Genomic DNA, 19,846 nt, shown 5'->3' with positions numbered 1-19,846 from the left:
CACCAGTAGCTCTGTAACACAATAAACTGAAATAAATATCCTCAAATAAGCATAGTGGGGTATAAGGAAAACACCTTGAGTCAGAAATTCAAAAACTAAGAACAGAAATGGACACAAAACAGGCAGGAAATGAAACAGAAGTGACTGAGTTCAGGAAACAAACAAAAGGAAAAGACAAATTCATATCAGAAAAAAAGTCAAAATGTCATAGTACCCAAAGAAGGATAGATTAGAATAAAAAATTGAGGAAAATTGAAGAAATACAGGAAAACAACCAAAAAGAATAAAAATGATATTAAAAAGAAGAAAAAGGAAGCAAAAATCAAGTTGCTGAAAAGGAATATAATCAAAGATCCAACATATGTATAATTACAGTCTCTAAAGAAGAAAAACATCAAAACCGAATTAATATTTAAAACTATAATCCAGGATAAGTCTACAGAAATAAAAAGATCAAATATAAGTGCTGAAAGGGCCCACTGTAAATCTGAGAAAGCTCATCCAGAAAATAATAAATATAGAAGCAGAAATTAATGATATAGTTGAGCAAGGGTCACAGACTTTCTTCTGTAGAGGGTCAGAAAGTAACTATTTTAGTAAAAACCTTCTCAGCCTGTTCTGTCACACTATTCGACTCTGTCTTTGTAGCACAAAAGCAGCCACAGACATTATGTAAACAAACGACTTAGCCTTTAGTGTCCAATGCAAGTTTATTATAGAAACAGGTGATGGGCCAGATGTGGACCACCAGCAGTGATAGCTGGCTAATCCTTGATGTGGAGGGGGAAGATAACAGGGGGTCCAATTACAGAATAAAACCATGGCTTTTTGAAAATACTAATAAAATAGATGACCTTCTAGCTAACTTAATCTAGAAAAAAAGAAGAAAATACAAGTAAAAGGAGAAATAATCACTGAAATGGAAGAAAATTCAAAAAGTTAAATGTAAGTATTTCATGGGCCACTCTGCAAATAAATTTAAATACACAGAGAAAATGGGTAATTCCTAAGAAAACGGTTTGCTAAACTGACCCCACTAGACTTTAAAAGTTAACAGATCATTTTCCATAGGGGGAAAAAAACCTGAGAAAGTTATCAAGGAACTCCCCCACCAGAAAAGCTCCCATGCCTGGGCTGTTTTGTGGGGAAATTCTACCTAACCATTGGAGATCAGAAAGTCCAAATGCTATGTGAATTGTAATAATGAAGAAAACCTTTAAAACAATGAAGGGCATAATAAAGAAGGAAACATTTCAAAATCTTTTTATGAAATAAGGAAAATATTAATGCTTAAATCTGATAAAGATGATACATTAAAGATGATACAATCTGATAGAGATAAAACTATAATATTACTTATGAATATTGATGCAAGAATACCAAAGAAAGTATTAGTGAAGAGAATCTAACCCCAGAGAAGAAACAAACACACTATAACCAAGTGGGATTTATTTCAGGGAAAGAGAGAAAATGGGGGGGAGGATCAAGAGAGAGAAAGACAGAAAGAGACATGTGAAATCGTATCAAAATTTAAAAATTACAAGGAAAAGAAATTTATTTTTTTTTTTTTAATTTTTATTTATTTATTTGACAGAGAGAAATCACAAGTAGGCAGAGAGGCAGGCAGAGAGAGAGAGAGGAGGAAGCAGGCTCCCTGCTGAGCAGAGAGCCCGATGCGGGACTCGATCCCAGGACCCTGAGATCATGACCTGAGCCGAAGGCAGCGGCTTAACCACTGAGCCACCCAGGCGCCCCAGAAATTTAAAAGAATATATTGTAGTTAGCTTTCCTTTGTACTGTATTAATGGATATTTTGGACTAAGGAGTTAACGTGATCTTTTCCCTGATTTCAGCCTACAAGATGGCAGTCTTAGAGTCTCTCTGTGTATACATGACTGGAATATAGGGTAGTTCCAAAAAGAGTAACAACATGAATCCACTTCCTCCAAAACCATTTAGGACCCATTTAGTGAAGGGTTCCAATTCTAAATAACTTATTCATCTTTATCTACTCCATGGGTATCATACTGCCTAGCTGGACCTACCATGTCATTGTGTTACCTTAAAAAAGACACAACCATTTACTGCCCACAATATGCCCATTTGGGCATATTACAAATGCTTGGGTATCCCATGAAAAATAAATGCCATTTTTGGGCTTGACCAGTTGTAAGTATAAGTGTTTCCGACTGATGGCTTATAAAAGAAGCAGAAAGACTTCAGACGTAACTCTTCTACCACAGAATACTGTTATGATATTTATCAGTTTGTAGAAAACGGTCAGAAACAATGTTAAAATTTTTATGGTCTTTTTATTATCTTTTCTTTGGACTTCAATTCTGTAAACAGGAATCAGTTGGGGGGTGGAAGTTTTCTAAGGTCGACACAGATCTCAAATCAGGCGTGCTGTCAGAAGACCTGCAACATAAACCACTGTGACGGTCACTGTTTTCCACCAGGTGATGGAGGGAAGATTACTCTGTTTCCCCCGAATGATTTAAAAAAAAAAAAAAAATGTACCAGGGTGCCTGGGTGGTTCAGTGGGTTAAAGCCTCTGCCTTCGGCTCAGGTCATGATCCCAGGGTCCTAGGATCGAGCCCCACATCGGGCTCTCTGCTCTGCGGGGAGCCTGCTTCCTCCTCTCCCTCTGCCTGCCCCTCTGCCTACTTGTGATCTCTCTGTGTCAAATAAATAAATAAAATCTTTAAAAAAAAAAATGTACCAACACTACTTTAGAAGTAAATGCATGTAATCCTCTGCTTAGAGAGAACAGAAAAACAAGATACCTCTTATTCCTAAATGACAGAGTTTTTAAAATCCTAATTAGGAGCAGTCTAAATAGACAGTTGACTTGGCAAGGGAAAACAGTGTCAGAAAGAATGGCTAAGAATCAATTGTTTTGAACACAAAGTCACTATTTTTATAACTGTTCTATAAACAGTGGTATCATTGTACTATCCTTTAGTTGCCCGTGATGTACATTTTGCAAACAGTTTATCTTAGAAGGAACAAGAGGATATAATAGTGTTCAAAGTCAGGAGTTTTACTGTTACTTTGTTGAGATTTTTCTTAAGACAAATTTGGTATCTCGTTACAATTACCATAAAACTTGCTTGCTAAAAGTATGTCATCATATTATATGGAGAGAAATTGGGGGGGGGCGTTCAATCATTCATTCTGTGCAGGACAAATTTACTTTTTTTTTTCATTTTTGAAGATTTTATTTATTTATATCCCAGAGAGAGAGAGAGAGAGAGAGAGAGAGAGAGAGAGAGAGCATGCACAAGAAGGGGGAGCAGCAGGCAGAGGGAGAAGCAGGATTTCCCACTGAGCAAGGAGCCTGGTGTGGGGCTCCATCCCAGGACCCTAGGATCATGACCTGAGCTGAAGGCAGACGCTTAACCGACTGAGCCACCCAGGAGCCCCTGTGCAGGGAAAATCCAAACGATTCCCTTGATTCAGCTGCATGGGCTGAACCTTCTAACAGACATGGGCAGCCTTCTACTGAGGCACAGGTCCTTTCATTCAACACAGAACAGCTGCTCCCTGGGTACTGGGTAGAGAGAACAATCCCAACCCCAGTGACACCTACCACTTATAAGATCTGAGTTGAGAGAACCAATATTTAGGAAACGTGGATGCCAGTCATTCCTCCAAATAACCCACAATAATTTAATTCTATTCTTGTATCAAGCCAGATCAACAGAGGACAGGAGTTTTTAAGGCCTCTTTCCTTATCCACTGCACCCTTTCCTGCAATGTAATGAGTCACGCTCAGGGCAATAAGCCTCATAAAAATCCTCATAAAATGGGGTGCCTGGGAGGCTCAGTGGGTTAAACCTCTGCCTTTGGCTCAGGTCATGATCTCAGGGTCCTGGAATCGACCCCTACATCGGACTCTCTGCTGAGCAGGGAGCCTGCTTCCTCCTCTCTCTCTCTGCCTGCCTCTCTGCCTACTTGTGATCTCTGTCTGTCAAATAAATAAATAAAATCTTTTTAAAAAATCCTCATAAAATGCTGCTCATACATTGTACTACCTATGAATTCTCTCTGGAATAAAAAAAATTCCTATCTAATCACATTGTCGATAAAAACTGTACTTCCCCTGAGAAACACCGCTTGGTTATAACCTTAAGGCAATGTCATGGCACCCTTTCTGACAGGATGGATCAAAAATGAAAACTAAATTTGTGAGCCACTAATGCAAAGATAAATAAGTTATAAGAATATGGATTATTCTTAACCTTACTTCTGCATCTTTTTTTATGTCCCTTTGTTTTCATTCTTCTTTATTTTTTAAGGTTTTTTTTTTCTTTTTATTCTTTCTTTTTTAAGAGATTTTATTTATTTATTTGTCAGAGCAAGCGAGCACAGGAGGGGGAGTAACAGGTAGAGGGAGAAGCAGGCTTCCCTTGAGCAGGGAGCCGGATGTGAGGCTCGATCTCAGGACCCCCCATGGGATCATGACCTGACCCAAAGGCAGATACTTAAACTACTGAGTCACCCAGGTGCTCCTCATTCTTCTTTAGCTTACAGATCTAACTTATTTTATTTGCTATACCCATGCAGATCACTTTAAAAAAAGATGGGACATAAATAAGTACTCTTGTGTTTTGAAAATTCTACACTTAGTATTAATATAATAAATCACAAAGGAAAAGATCAATAGTATTGACTACATAGAATCTAAAACTTTTATATGTCAAAAACACCATAAACAAAATAAAAAGAAACTATTAATCAAGAAAAATGTTTGACATAAATAATAATGAAACTCCTACCCTATGAATAAGTTTTATATCTCAATAGGAATACAAAATTGGAGAGATGAAAGGATGATGGTAAATAAACTGGTCAAGAAATTTGATGTTGAGGGCGCCTGGGTGGCTCAGTGGGTTAAGCCGCTGCCTTCGGCTCAGGTCATGATCTCAGGGTCCTGGGATCGAGTCCCGCATCGGGCTCTCTGCTCAGCAGGGAGCCTGCTTCCTCCTCTCTCTCTGCCTGCCTCTCTGCCTACTTGTGATCTCTCTCTATCAAATAAATAAATAAAATCTTTAAAAAAAAGAAAAAAAAAGAAATTTGATGTTGAAATAAATGGATTTGAAGAAACCCAGAACTGTTTTCCTGACATAGACTCCTAGAACTAGAGAAGAACTTTCCCGTTCAACCCTCTAATACTGCGGAAGCCAATTACCTTGCTCAAACGTGTTCAAGGTTGTTCGTTACCTGCCTTCCCATGTCACAGAGGAAAACACGATCGCGGCCTCTCTCCACTCCCTATTCACTAATCCTCAAGGAGGAACAGTATCTGTAATCTGACTGGGAGGTGACTCCCACGCCTTGGTCACATCTCCTAGTGGGTAGAGTTCATATATCATAGGTCACTGCCCAAACAAGATGCAGATTCTTGCTTCCTGGGACCTGCACAGAGAGCAAGACTAGGAGAGAATGAAATAGAGTGAAGGAAATCACATCAAGGAGAAGAAAATTTGAAATCCTATTGGCCCAGCTAGAAAAAAAATATGATAAGGAAAAGAAAATATATCCAAATGTAATTACTCTAAAGAGCCCCTGAACAATAGGGATATTTACTAGGTTCGGGGAAAGTGGCTCAAAATCATCAAAGAGAAGAGTTACAGGACTATTATGGAGGACAGACTAAGAGGACAGTTCCCGCAACAGGTGCCCAGATCCAGGTATCATTCTCTCAAGAAAGGTCTTCTGAAAGTTTTAAATAGAGACACAGGAGTCAGCATTAATGGGGCAGCCCTCTGGAACTGCAGCTGTCATGCTACACAGTTTCAGAAAATGTGGACACATTTAAGAAGAGAATGGCTAGAAAAATCAGAGGAGAATTCTTCAAGCATCGTTAAATTAGTTTCAGTGCTGTTCTTGTAGCAGGTACAGCACTGGCTTGAAGGAAGCCTGCCTGGGAGATGCAGGGAGTTAGAACTTGAGAAAGAAGGAACAGAAAAACAGAGGTGCCTGAAGGAGGATCCGAAGAGAATGACAATTGATTAGACCTCCCCCTGGGTTAGAGGCCGAACTGAATAGAATCATACACCTTCTAATGAAATGAAATGTGGGCAAAATTTCTTTGAACCCTGGAGGATGGCAGCAGATCCAGAACTCCCTGGCATCATTCTTTCTCCACGGAGACTCCCCTGGCTGAATCCAAAGTACAATGTTAGGAGAACAAAAATCTAAGTGTGAAAACAAAAACCAAATATAGGGCAGGAAAGTCCTAATACCTAGCAAAAGGAATTGGCCAGACCTGGGGATAGAAAAGGAACAGAAATGAGGGAGGTGGCAGGTGCAAAGCTTCCAGTGGGAATCATCAGAGGGAGCTGGGCCCTGGAGGCTTACCCGATGCAGAAAACGGATATGGTGGCCAGAAGGGATGTTGCGGTGCCCAACAAAGCAGCCCAGGCAGCTGAGTCTTAAAAGTCAGTTCTAAGGAAAGGTGGGGCTTGGGTGGAAATCCACTAACCTAAGGCACTTCCTGGACGTCACTCGGCCAGCGAAAGCACCAGTTCCAGAAACTCAGAGAAGCTTAAGGATCCACTGAGAGTATTTCTCCAGGAGTCAAATGTGAGAACTCCAAAGCAGGAAGTGGCACGCAGAGACAAGGCATTCAGATAAGAATCCCAGAAGCTCAGAACTAAAACAATTCTTGGGATCTTTCTGGGGGCAGAGAAATTGAGAGAAAAAAGCAGAAAATTGGGACAGTGAAGGAGGCATGTAAGACAGCGCAATTCTCTCGAAGACTTCCTACTACTACTCCTCTCACTATAACGGGGAGCCTCCTGCCCACAGCAAGGAGGCTCTTCCACTAGAGATGAAGAGCTTCAGCTGTGGTGACCGGTGGATAGGAACAGGGATTGAAGGAGAAGTGAAAATGGAAAGGTTCTAAATCCTTGGGATGGGCACCAAGAAAGACCCAGAGCCACCATGGCAAAGTCTTAAAATTTTCAAGGGAAGAAAATTTCCCTCCCTGCAAAACATATGGCAAGACTAGTGTCACACAGATCCCAGTAACTTATGAGAAGAGATCACTTCCCAAACTTAGTTCAAATTCATAGGCGGTGGACACCAAGTAGCTTGGTAATCTAGAGAGGCTGAAATATCACATGCCAGATTATACTTAGCACTGGTAATTCAGGATCCAGGTTGTAAGGGACCCTTATTGATATTCAAGCTACAGTTTAGACCCCATCTCCTACCACTTTCTCCAGCTCACTTTGCTCCAGCCATCCTAACTTCCTCGATGTTCCTAGAACATGCCAAGGACATGCCTCTCTCAAGACCATGTCACTTGGTATCCTCCCTGTGCATGGCTTATTCCCTCACTTCCTCCAGATCTGTGCCCAAATGTCACTTTCTAAGAGAGGCCTTCCAGGAGACATGAACAGACATTCCTTCAAAGAAGACATACAAATGGCCAAAAGACACATGAAAAAATGCTCAACATTACTCATCATCAGGGAAGTGCAAATAAAAACCACAATGAGAAGCAACCTCACACCAGTCAGAATGGCTAAATTAACAAGTCAGGAAACAACAGACATTGAGGATACAGAGAAAGGGGAACCCACTTATACAGCTGGTGGGGAAATAAGCTGGTGTAGCTACTCTGGAAAATAGTATGGAGGTTCTTCAAAAAGTTAAAATTAGAGCTACCCTATGGCCCAGCAATTGTACTAGTAGGTATTACCCAAAAGATACAAACATGGTGACCTAAAGGGGCAGCTGCACCCCAATGTTTATAGCAGCAATGTCCAAAATTGCTAAATTATGGAAAGAGCTCAGATGTCCATCAACAGATGAATGGATAAAGAAGATATGGTGTACACACACACACGCATGCACACACACAGGAATATTACTCAGCCATCAAAAAAGAAATAACTTGCAACCATGTGGAAAGAACTAGAGGGTATTAGGCTAAGCAAAATAAGTCAATCAAAGAAAGACAATTATCATATGATGTGACTGATATATGGAATTTAAGAAATAAAACAGAGGATCATCCGCGAAAGGAAAGTAAAATAAAGTAAGATGAAATCAGAAGGGAGACAAACCATAAGAAGCTCTTAACCCTAGGAAACAAACTGAGGGTTGCTGAAGGGGCGGGGGTTCAGGATGATGGGCATTAAGGAGGGCACATGATGGAATGAGCACTGGAATGCAACTGATGAATCACTAAGTTCTATCTCTGAAACTAATACCATAGTATATGTTAATTAAAAGAATTTAAATAAAATATAAATAAATATATTTTATATATCATATATATATTTATATAGAGAGAGAGGCCTAAATATAACATATATAATATATATTTAAATAGAGGCTTTCCCTGACCACCAGTTATCACTCCCTTTGCCATGTTTTCTTTGCCACCTAACATGGGATTTATTTCCCTACTTATTTATCTCTCTCCACCACGACCCCCCAAAACTCCAACGCCATGTCAGCTGGGACTGCTTTATTGCTACCACAATGTCAGCCATCAGAACCTGCTTGACACAGAGTAGGAAAGAAAGAAACATTTATTCTATGAATGCATTTATGCATCCATGGCGTTTGAAGTTTTTGCTCACAGTCCAAGGTTGGCAAAAGTCAGGTGGGTCAGGACAAACTATGCATTGGGTTCTGAGAATATAATTTTGCTTTTTTCTTTGAAATACCTAATAATTAGTGAGAAGCAGCAGAAGTACATTAAAAATGAAGGCTGTGGGGCCAGGGTCACATCATCCCGTGTTCAAATCACTAAGTATGTGATCCTGGATAAATTGTTTAATTTAAGATCTCATGATCTTTGTCTATAAAATGGGAATAACAGCAATGCCTTCCTCAGAAGGCTTGGTAGATCTGAGTTGATTCAAAGAGGACACATTGGTTTTGGTTTTGTTTCTGTTTTGTTCTTTATTTTTTTGCTCACTCTAAATATATATATATATATATAAATATATATATTTGTATATATATATAATATATATTATATATATTTGTATATATATAATATATATTATATATATACACATGTATATACATGTATATGTATATATGTATATAAATATATATAAGTAATATATATTTTATATATATATACAAATATATATAAATAATATATATTACATATATATATTTATATACATATATACATATACATGTGTATGTATGTGTGTGTGTGTGTGTTATCTCCACACCTTCTTTATCCATTCAACAGGGATGGACACTTGGTCTACTTCCATAATTTGACTATTGTAAATAATGCTATAAACACCAGGATGCATGTATCCCTTTGAATTAGTGTCCTTGCATTCTTTGGGTAAATACCTAGTAGTGGGATTTCTGGATGTAGCGTAGTTCTATTTTATTTATTTATTTATTTATTTATTTATTTATTTATTTTGGCATGGTTCTATTTTTAACTTTATGAGGAACCTCCAAACTTTTCTCCGAACTGCCTGTACTACTTTGCATTCCCACCAGCAGTGCAAGAGGGTTCCCCTTTCTCTACATCTTCTCCAACACCTGTTGTTTCTTTTTTTTTTTTTTTTTGTAAGATTTTTTTTATTAAATTTATTTATTTTCAGCATAACAGTATTCATTATTTTTTCACCACACCCAGTGCTCCATGCAATCTGTGCCCTCTATAATACCCACCACCTGGTACCCCGACCTCCCACCCCCCCCTTCAAACTCCTCAGATTGTTTTTGTAAGATTTTATTTATTTATTTGACAGAGAGAGAGATCACAAGTAGGCAGAGAGGCAGGCAGAGAGAGGAGGAAGCAGGCTCCTCGCTAAGCAGGGAGCCCGATGCGGGACTCGATCCCAAGACCCTGAGATCATGACCTGAGTTGAAGGCAGAAGCCACCCACTGAGCCACCCAGGGGCGCCAACACCTGTTGTTTCTTGCGTTGTTGATTTTAGCCATTCTGACAGGAATGAGGTGGCATGTCACTGTGCTTTTGATCTGCATTGCATGATGATGAGTGACGTGGTACATCTTTCAATGTGCCATCTGCATGTCTTCTTCGGAAAAATGTCTGTTCATGAACTTCTGTCCATTGTTTAATTGGTTTATTTGGTTTTGGGGTGTTGAGTTTTATAAGTTTTTTTATATATATTTTGGATACTAACCCAAAGAGGGCACTTTGAACAGTGCCTGGCACATACTTAGTACTCAATAAACATAGGTATCATTGTCATCATCATTATTATGTGCTGGGAGCTATTCTAAACAATTTACTTGTGTTATGTCATGTAAAGATCAGTCAGGAGGTAACTGTGGTCTGGGAGCCAAGAAGAACATAGCTAATTCATTGGCTGTTTTTTAAAAATGGAGCTGAAGGTCACACAACATAAAATTAACCACTTTTGAGTGTATACTTTAGTGACATTTCTTAAGATCACAGTGTTGGGCAACCATCACATAATTCTGCTTTTTTCTTTTCTCAGAACAATGATGAATATGGGAGAGAAGCATCAGGAAGACAGGAGCAGGACCTAACCTATTTAACTGCCTTCCTTCAGAGGGAGCAGCCTCTCTACTTGGTTGCCTGTAAATTTGCCTGCTATACCCAAAGGACTCAAGAATAAAAAAATCCTGTGTTTCTTCCTACTAACCAGAACTATGGAGTTCATACAGCTCGCCTCTATCTGGCTTCCTCACAAGGCCACATGCCCTTTCTAGGAAGCCTGACCTTCATGAGGCCACTGTTCTCTATGTCAGGTTCATGGGCTCAAACATGGTCCAGTCATAAGGCCTCTTTGTCTCGCCAGTGACACCACAGTGAGGCTCACATCACTGATCCCCAGGAATTTGGTTCTGGTTGTCCATAATGACTACCCTGGGGGTTCAGCGATCTTAAACCAAAGTAAGAGATAGGAGGCCTTTTCAATCCATCACTAGCAGGGAGCCCTAAATAAAATGGTCCATTCTTGGTGCCTACCCGCTATGAGCTAGAACCCCTGTGGGGAAGGGAATAGATGGTACGATTCAGGCACCGTGAAACCCAGAGAAAAGTTGGGTGTCATTAGAACTGGAACACAAGTCTCCTGACTCCCAGATGAGCATTTTTCATGTTCCCCCACGTTGTGCAATGCACGTTATTTCACGTGTCCTGAGACACAAAAGAGACACGTACACCCACCTGCTGGTGCGGTTGTCATCGTTATTTGCACTGACTGCTGCTCAGAAGATCCCAGGAGAGTGACATTCACTGTGTAATCAGTTGCTGGGTACAGGTCTAAACATACCACTGGAGTTCGCTCCCTTGTTGTGAAGTTAAATGATGTTGCATGATAAAAATTATTCAGGTACCACCTTTGACCCAGAACTTGAAACTGTCGTGAGATGAAAAGAAAGCATTGCATTAAATTTTCTGTTGGCTTACAGATATCTAGATTATAAGCAAAACAGAAATAAAGCAAGAAGGTTCATTCTATTGGAATTACTTCTAATACAACACCAAGCTAACTTGGGGATGGACTTTACAACCTACCCTCCCTGTCCTGTTCAATGTCCCCTGCCCCTCCACCAGCTACATGACAAAGCTGAGAATATATCACGGCATCTCAAATGAACAAAATGTAGGCTATTCTAAGATAACGATGCCCTCCCAGGTAAAGAAGATAGCACTGGAGCCACCGGGCAAAATTCTCTTCTTTTCATTCAAAAAGAATCCATTGATACACCTCACAAAACAGAATATTTGAACTTCATGAGGACTCTTCCCAATTGTGCTTTCAAAGCAACTGTACAAGGGTACTTCACTTGGTCCTTCCTAGTAGAACTCTGGTAAGAGAGTCTTTGAGTTTCTGGCCCATTGATCCATCATGCATGGTGTTAACCTCTAACACTCTATCCACTGCCAACCCAAGATGCATGTATAATGTAGGAACTTACGAGGGAAAAAACATGTGAAGGTCCCGGAAGTAATATGATGAACCCCGAGCCAATCCATGCACTACCGCTGGACATCTTGGTGTTTAGCATTTGCTTTGATGCTCAAGTCCCTGGCTATGGCTGCCCTCTATCCCTCCTCATCACTGCCATTCTTCCGCAGTCATCCAAGACCTGGCTCATTGGGAGTTTCCACTCTCCCCCAGTTCCTAGCATTCTCTTGGGTAACCTGAAGGTCTTTATGGACACGCCATCGAAACTTGGCCTCAGAGATTCTGAGCTCAATGCTATGAAGCTCTTCTGCTCCACTTTAGCTACTCATAGCCACAGCCACCTCCCAGGCTGTGCCATCCTCAGAGCTGCTCTAAGATCTCACAATCTCCTATCCCACTGGACCACTCATCCATTACACCTGATTTCTCTCAAGAAACCCCTGCAAGGCATCCTCGCTCGAGATCTTCTACCTGTATTCTACCACCTCCATCCCGGTCTTCCCCAGCTCTCCCAGGTACCCTATCACTTCAATTATTCTCTTGCTTGACACCCTCCATGCCCTTGCCCCTCTGTTCTCAGTTTCACCCATTCTCAGTTTCACCATTCTCTGGGTCCACCCAGATATTTGGCTTCATCAGGTCTACATTCGGGCTGCTGCCATCTTCTGGAAAAAACCTCACAATGAGGCAGGAAGTCTTTCTACAGACTCAGTCTCATCCTAAACTCCACGTGGTTTAGTCTACAAACAAAATATAACTTTCTGATCACATATTTAAATCATACTGTATGCACAATTTTACAGTAAAGTTGTTTTATTTAAAAATATATTGTTGGGACGCCTGGGTGGCTCAGTTGGTTGGACGACTGCCTTCAGCTCAGGTCATGATCCTAGAGTCCCGGGATCGAGTCCCTCATTGGGCTCCCAGCTCCACGGGGAGTCTGCTTTTCTCTCTAACCGTCTCCTCGCTCATGCTCTCTCTCACTGTCTCTCTCTCAAATAAATAAAATCTTTAAAAAAAAAATATATATATATATAGTGAAGTTCTTTTTTTCTCTGTTTTAATTCATTCTGTAAATAGATATACAGAGTATACAGTGTTGGGTATACAATGGCAAAGTACAAGCCCTAACCTCAAGGAACTCACAGATGAGTATCCAGGCAAACAAAATACCCAGGGTAAGTCCTAGAGTACGTGAGGCAGTAGGGGCACTCAGGAGGGACACCTAACCCTCCTCTTTGGGGGTCAAGAAAAGCTGCCCTATCTAAATTTGGACCCGAGGAGAAATGAGCATTAACCAGGTGAGCTGCAGACAGGACAAGCAATTCAGATGGCGGGAACAGTGTTCAGGGCAGAAGGTCGCTGAAACCTGCCCACCAGGGGAGATGACTGTCCTGGGCCTTATAGATAAACAGAAGTCAGGCAGGTAGGGTAAGGGAAAGGACACTGCTGGTAGGAGAGTCCCATACGTGAAGACAGTGCAAAAAAGAACACAAAAAGTTAATCAGGGAGTGTGGGCCTAGAACTTATAGAACAGATGAGGTCTGGGGAAAAGATTTAGGACTTAACAGCATAGAGACAGTGAAGGAAGTAAAGAGATTGGATAACATGGCCCAAAGAAGGGTACAGAATGACAAGAGAATGGGCAACACACAACCTTGATGGTAATTAGACTTAAGGAATCGGTAGAGGAAGGGAATCCTAGGAAGGAGAGACAGATAAAGGGTGAAGTAATAGGAGAAACAGAGACCATTTCCACAGGAATCCTGGTCAACAGCAGCAACTGCAACTCACTGTGAGGAAGAACATACTCTGCATCCGCAGAAGGTTCTAGCAGATGAACGTGGGCTTGTTTACATAGCCAAATACCCACATGAACATTTACATCGTTTCCAACTTCCCCTACTATAAATAGAGCTTCAGAGAACTGCTTGGTCTTTCTGTATAGGTCTGCTTGATTAACTATAGCTCATTTCCAAAAATTTACTGAGGCTAACAAATAAGAAATAATTATTCCAGAAAAGTCATGCCCGTTTAACTGGCCAGCAGCTGTGTGTAACAGTACTCTATGCAGGGGGTATCTGGGTGGCTCAGTTGGTTAAGTGTCCAACTCTTGATTTAGGTTCAGGTCATCATCTTAGGGTTGTGAGATCAAGTCCCCAGTCAGGCTCCACACGAGGCATGAGTCTCTTTCTCTCCCTCTTCCTCTGCCCTTGCCCAACCTTACACGCATGCTTACTCTCTCTCAAAATAAATAAATAAATAAACAAACAAACCAAAACCAAAACAGTACTCTATGCTTATAGAAGAATCATTGTATCTTGTGGTTTAATTTTTTTTTCTTTTTTTTCTTACAAGTGAGGAATAAAATGTGTTCATATGTGTTTTGGCTATATATATATATATATATATATATATATATATATTCTCTTTGGAAAACTGCCCTTGAATGTTCACATTTTCCAATGGGCTTGTTGAGAGTGCTTTCCATGTTACTTAAATGAATCTTTAACATATTAATAAACAACTTTTTTTTTCAAAACTTAACTCTTTAATCATTTTAGTATTAATGCAAAGAATCATTTCTTTTCTCTTTTTCAAAAAAAATTATTTATTTATTTGACAGAGAGAGACACAGTGAGAGAGGGGACACAAGCAAGGGGAGAGGGAGAAGAACATTCTCCGCTGAGCAGAGACCCCAATATGGGGCTCGATCCCAGGACCCCGGGATCATGACCTGAGTCAAAGGTAGATGCTTAATGACTGAGCCACCCAGGCACCCAGAATCATTTATTTTCTTAACCAGGTAGCTAACCAACTGTCCCAGGACCATTTATTTCTATATTCATTTTTTAAATTCATCTATATCTTATATCAGTAATAATCTTAACTTTATTTGGGGACTTGAATATGTCTCTAGCCCTGTGTTCCTTCTAAACATGAAAATGAATATTTGGTTCATCTGCTTAAAATCCTCCACTGGCTCCACAGAGACATCAAAATAAGATCCAAACTCAAAATTCACAGGGCTCTTCATGATCTAGTCACGGCTCAGATTTTAGCCTCATCTCTTCCTTGCTTTTTTAGTTCCCTAAGAGAACTGTGTTCCCTAATATCCAAGATGCTTCTCTGCTTGTCCCCAGTGCCCTTCTCCACCTTCACTCCACACCTTTTATCGAGTTGAATCCCACTCATTTTCTGTGATTTAGCACTGTCTTTGCTTCTTGTTTAAAAAAAACAAAACAGGGCCACCTGGGTGGCTCAGTTGGTTAAGCAACTGCCTTCGGCTCAGGTCATGATCTTGGAATCCCAGGATCGAGTCCCAGAACCCCAGGATCGAGTCCCACACTGGGCTCCCTGTTCAGCAAGGAGTCTGCTTCTCCCTCTGACCCTTCCCCTCTCATGCTCTCGCTCTCTCTCTCTCTTTCTCCCTCTCTCAAATATATAAATAAAATTTTAAAAAATTAAAATTAAAAGAAAATTAAAAAAAAAACCCACCTGGACATACACACGTGCACACAACCCTCCATTTATTTGCCTTTTATCAAAGCACTCATTACACCACAGTGCCACTTACTTGTGTATTTACACCAGTGGGAACTGAAAGTCCCTGATAAATGATACACTGTTGGTAAATGGCTAAGGAATGAGTGAATGAACTTGAAATTAATACTTAGTCTACTCTGCCAAGAGGCGCTAAAAATGACACACAATAACAAACCTCAGTTCTGACCTGAATTTAGGAATCATTTTACTTGAGAGGTGTGATTTTTAAAAAGTCAAGTTAAATGAGGACCAATTGTCATGCAATGAGTTTCTTAAAAATTTAGAAGCCAGTGTGAATTTGATGACAGAATAAGCTATAAGTATAAAATGCACTAAAATAAAGTACGATACATACATGTGAAATACCAGACAGGGAAACTGACAGCAAGCCACCCGCTAGTGTGCCTTCCTTCAATTTCATCCCCCACTTGGCCCCCCATCTCATTTCCAAATCTAGAAACAAAAATCGAACTGTCTAGAAGTTCATTCCATTAGTGTTTTTAAATACTTTGGATCCTCACTTGGAGAGGCCCCCAGATTTTTAAGTGATGCAATACTTTGACAGATAACATGAGAGATCTTCTTACTTGGTACATTTGTTCTGATCCAAGTTTCCTAGGGTGCCTGCTCAGTTTCAAACAAGCTTCACTGAATACTGAAATATTGAAAATTCCTCCATCTTCTAAGAGATCATCTTCTAAAAGATAAAACATACAGAAAGGTTGCATATCTTAGCAAAACATATCTTGGCCAAGTACAACGGAAGCTCCGATGTCTTACATGAGCCAGCAGGGTGTTTAACAGCAAGAATGTCCCATTTGGCTACAAGTCCTGACTCTACAACTTAACTGCATGACCTCAGCTAATTCACTTAGCCCTTTGAATCCTCAAGTTCTTCTCTGTGAAATCAAGTCATCTGCTTTGCTTTTCTTCCATCACAGGCTCCTGAGAGAATTGGATGAAATAATTCATATTTAAAAATCACCATTAAACTAGTGGCACCTGGGTGGCTCAGTCAGTTACGAGTCTGCCTTCAGCTCAGGTCATGATCCCAGAGTCCTGGGATCGAGTCCTGCATCCGGTTCCCTGCTTCTCCCTCTCCCCCTTGCTCATGCTCTCTCTTGTCCCCTCTCTCTCCAAATAAATAAATAAAATCTTTTTTTAAAAAAATCACCATAAACTGATAAAGTTGTGATATTTTTAAGAAAGTTCACCCTATCACTTGGATAGTCCACACACGAAATGTCCTGAAGGTAAGCATGTCAACACCTAGAAAGTCACAGAGTAACGAAAATGTGAATAAAAGTCGAAGACCATCGATCAGAACTCTCAGCGTGGGTGTCTCCACCCTAGAAGATGAACAGAAAGGAGATGGCCAGGCAAGATGTCTGCTTCTCAGCAGACAGTATTTCAAGAGCCACTCAGGTAAGGACAAAGACAGTAAAGTAATCAGAAAGGAGACTTATTTCAACCCCTGGATTTAAAAAAAAAAAAAAGAAAAAAAAGGCACTCCATTCCTCCATTCCCCCTGCAGTCTAATTTATTCCTTTACTGTTCTATTTTCTTCAGGTAGTCATGAAGAAGGAAGAGGTTTATTACTGATGAGTAAAAAACTCACAGAGCGTCCAGGAATACCAAGGCTGATTTTCAAGGAAGAGCAAGTTTCCCAAGAAGCCGGTACACTTTCGACAAATGAGAAAAGATTTAAATGTCTATCAGAGAGAAACTTTTTATTACTACCTAGAAAACTTCGTTTCTCCCATGCGAGCCTCTGCCCCCTAAGCAGGAAGAAGGACAACAGATTATTCTATTCAAAATCAAAACTCTCCAGAGCATGTCACATATCCTTCACATACGCACCACGAAGCAATTAGCTGGGGGAAAATATTCTCGGCTGTAATTGGAAAATGTAAAAATATGGTTATGAGAGAGAATCTAAAGACCCTGTGCTTCCCTTCATCTTCACAACTTTGAAAGATTTCAAAAAGACATCAGCAGCGAAAATTGCCACATGTTTGCATATGATTCTGAGGCACCCCAAATATACATGTGCAAAGATGTCTGTTCACAAACAGAACCTAAAGCAGAAATACCATCTGCACAGCTCCCGTCTCTGTAGGACCGGCTCGCTCACAGCCATGAGACTCTGAACTCAGGGGACAATGGCAACGTGAACAAAAGCTTCTGGTTCCCACTTCCCACCCCCAGTTCTGACAGAAGCGGCTGAAAGTAGTAAAAATGGGTCAAAATTTGCATCTGTGTTGGAAGGAAGGGTTGGTTGACATACACAAGGCATCAACATGAAGACGTTCCCACTCAGCACCGTGGGGATGAGACCAGACAAAAGAAAGATGCTGAGAGCTACGTACAACGTGCCCTCAAGCCTTTCAGGGAAGGAAGTGGGGACGGGCTGGGGCCCACAGAGGTGGGGGTTGGAAGGGAGGAGGGCAATAGGACAAATGAGTGAGGGATGCTCCATCTGGAACAATTTAGCCTGGTCGCTCCTGCTCCTGCCTGCACATCCGAATCACCCAGACACAGCAGATCTGAGGGACAAGCACACGTCTGTATTTTGTTGTAACGCACCAGGCAGAGCTGATAGGCAGCCAGGGTAAAAACTGTATATATCACTGTGACCACTACTACCAGTAATAATAATAATAATAATAATAATAATAATAATAATAGTCCCTCCTTAGCTACTAGAGATCAGTATCATGGAAGGACTTCTATGGGGAGGCCTAGGGACCTGGAAGTTCCACCTGACAGAGAGCCTGGGTGGGCAGAAGGAGGGACTTGGTTCCCTCCTGCCTCTGCAGACCAGAGTGTCATAATGAAGTTCGGACAACACGATGCTGACCCAGAGCAAGTTTCACCGATCAAGACAGCTGAGTACTCAGGGGCACACAGGCAGCTCAGTGGGTTAAGCGTGAGATGCTTGGTTTCAGCTGGTCATGATCTCATGGGTGGTGAGATCCAGCACCACTACCCTCACCTCCAGGTCCCTTACCCTCCCACTCCCCCAACTCCCCTGCGCTCAGCAGGGAGTCTGCTTAAAGAGTCTCTCCCTCTGTCCTCCCCACTCCCCACCCCCTCACCCCTCCCCCCCCCCCCGGGCAGGGGCATGCTCTCTCTCAAATAAATTAGTAAATCTTTAAAAAAAAAAAAAAAAAAGATAGCAAAGTGCTCAGAAATAGGGGTGTCTGGGTGGGTCTGCCAGTTAAGCCTCTGACTCTTGATCTCAGCCCAGGTCTTGATCTCAGGGTCATGAGTTCAAGCCCCGTTTGGTCTCCACACTGAGTGTGGAACCTACTTTAAAAAAAGAAAAAGTGCTCAGAAATTATGTTCAGGGCAGTGTGGGCTTTCTTACAGCTAGCTGCAAAGCGTCGGAAGGATGCTGGGTTATCCAATCAGCAGTAAATCTTTCAAGAGGAAATCTGAGATAAGCACACTAATATCATCCAATTAAAAGTAAGAGCAAAGAGAATGCCATCCATTTTATTAGGAGAGAAATAGCAAATCTAGATAAAACTTTTGTCTTCTAACAATCTCATCTAGAAGCCAAAAAAAAAAAAAAAGCCTATGAAATGATTCTATAAAGATTATGCTTGAGAGGCAAAGAATGAATATTCTTTTAAAAAAAAATTTGGGCCAAGTAATAGTAAAATTAGGCAACTTTTTTTTGTATTTTCAGTAAAAAATTTTAAAGATGGATTAAAGCAGATAAGGGATGTGCTAATAAGAGGCTGTAAGAGTGGAAACTGGTTGAGAGAAGCAGAAATAAAAAGGGAACTAGGGGAGGGGTCACTGGCTGGCTTAGTCCATAGAGCATGTGACTCTTGATCCTGAGATTGTGAGTTCAAGCCCCACCCTGGGCATAGAGCTTTAAACAAAAAAAAAGGAACTAGATGAGACAAGGAAATGCAAGTTCAACAACAAAATATAACATGCTTTAGAAATAGTGAAGGCCAGAAAGGTCGATGCATATATGCATACGTGTCTGTACAGAATACACCCGTTGCACTCTCACAGAAGACAGAGGGAAAAGTCAGGGAAGGGCGAGAGTGAAGACCAGGGCAGACAAACCTGGAATTCCATATAGGAGCATCTGATGAGCCAAAATACCAATTGAAAAAAAAAAAAAGCAATAATCAGAGATTTCATGAAAGAAACTATTTTTAAATGTATAAACGTGACATGGGAAACATGTCACAAGGCAAAAGAAAGAACTAAGTTTCCTTGCTGCCTAGAGCCTACTGACAAGTCCTTGAAACACGCAGAGTGACCTTCCCTCTGGGAACTCAGCTGCCTGGATGTTGACACTGGCTAGGGGCAAAAGACAATCATAGCCCAACTGCACCCTACCCCCATCCTGGAAGTCTACTTGAACC

The 19,846-nt window shown here is 40.9% G+C and overlaps 1 protein-coding gene across 4 annotated transcripts in view; it reads right to left on the bottom strand.

Annotated features, from left to right (window-relative positions):
• SUSD1 (sushi domain containing 1) overlaps window positions 1-19,846 on the bottom strand; it is a 130,802-nt gene that overhangs the window by 48,365 nt on the left and 62,591 nt on the right. For all 4 annotated transcript variants that reach the window (XM_059141773.1, XM_059141774.1, XM_059141772.1 and 1 more), the window contains exons 9-10: window positions 16,043-16,152; window positions 11,165-11,357 (exon numbers count right to left, since the gene is read on the bottom strand). In XM_059141773.1, coding sequence (XP_058997756.1) covers window positions 11,165-11,357; window positions 16,043-16,152 — 303 coding nt within the window. The remainder of the gene's footprint in view (window positions 1-11,164; window positions 11,358-16,042; window positions 16,153-19,846) is intronic.

This window comes from Mustela lutreola, chromosome 12 (assembly GCF_030435805.1).
Source record: "Mustela lutreola isolate mMusLut2 chromosome 12, mMusLut2.pri, whole genome shotgun sequence".
In the NCBI taxonomy this organism is placed as follows: domain Eukaryota; kingdom Metazoa; phylum Chordata; class Mammalia; order Carnivora; family Mustelidae; genus Mustela; species Mustela lutreola.
Note: the sequence above shows the minus strand (reverse complement) of the source record. Positions and strands in the feature narration are given on the sequence as shown.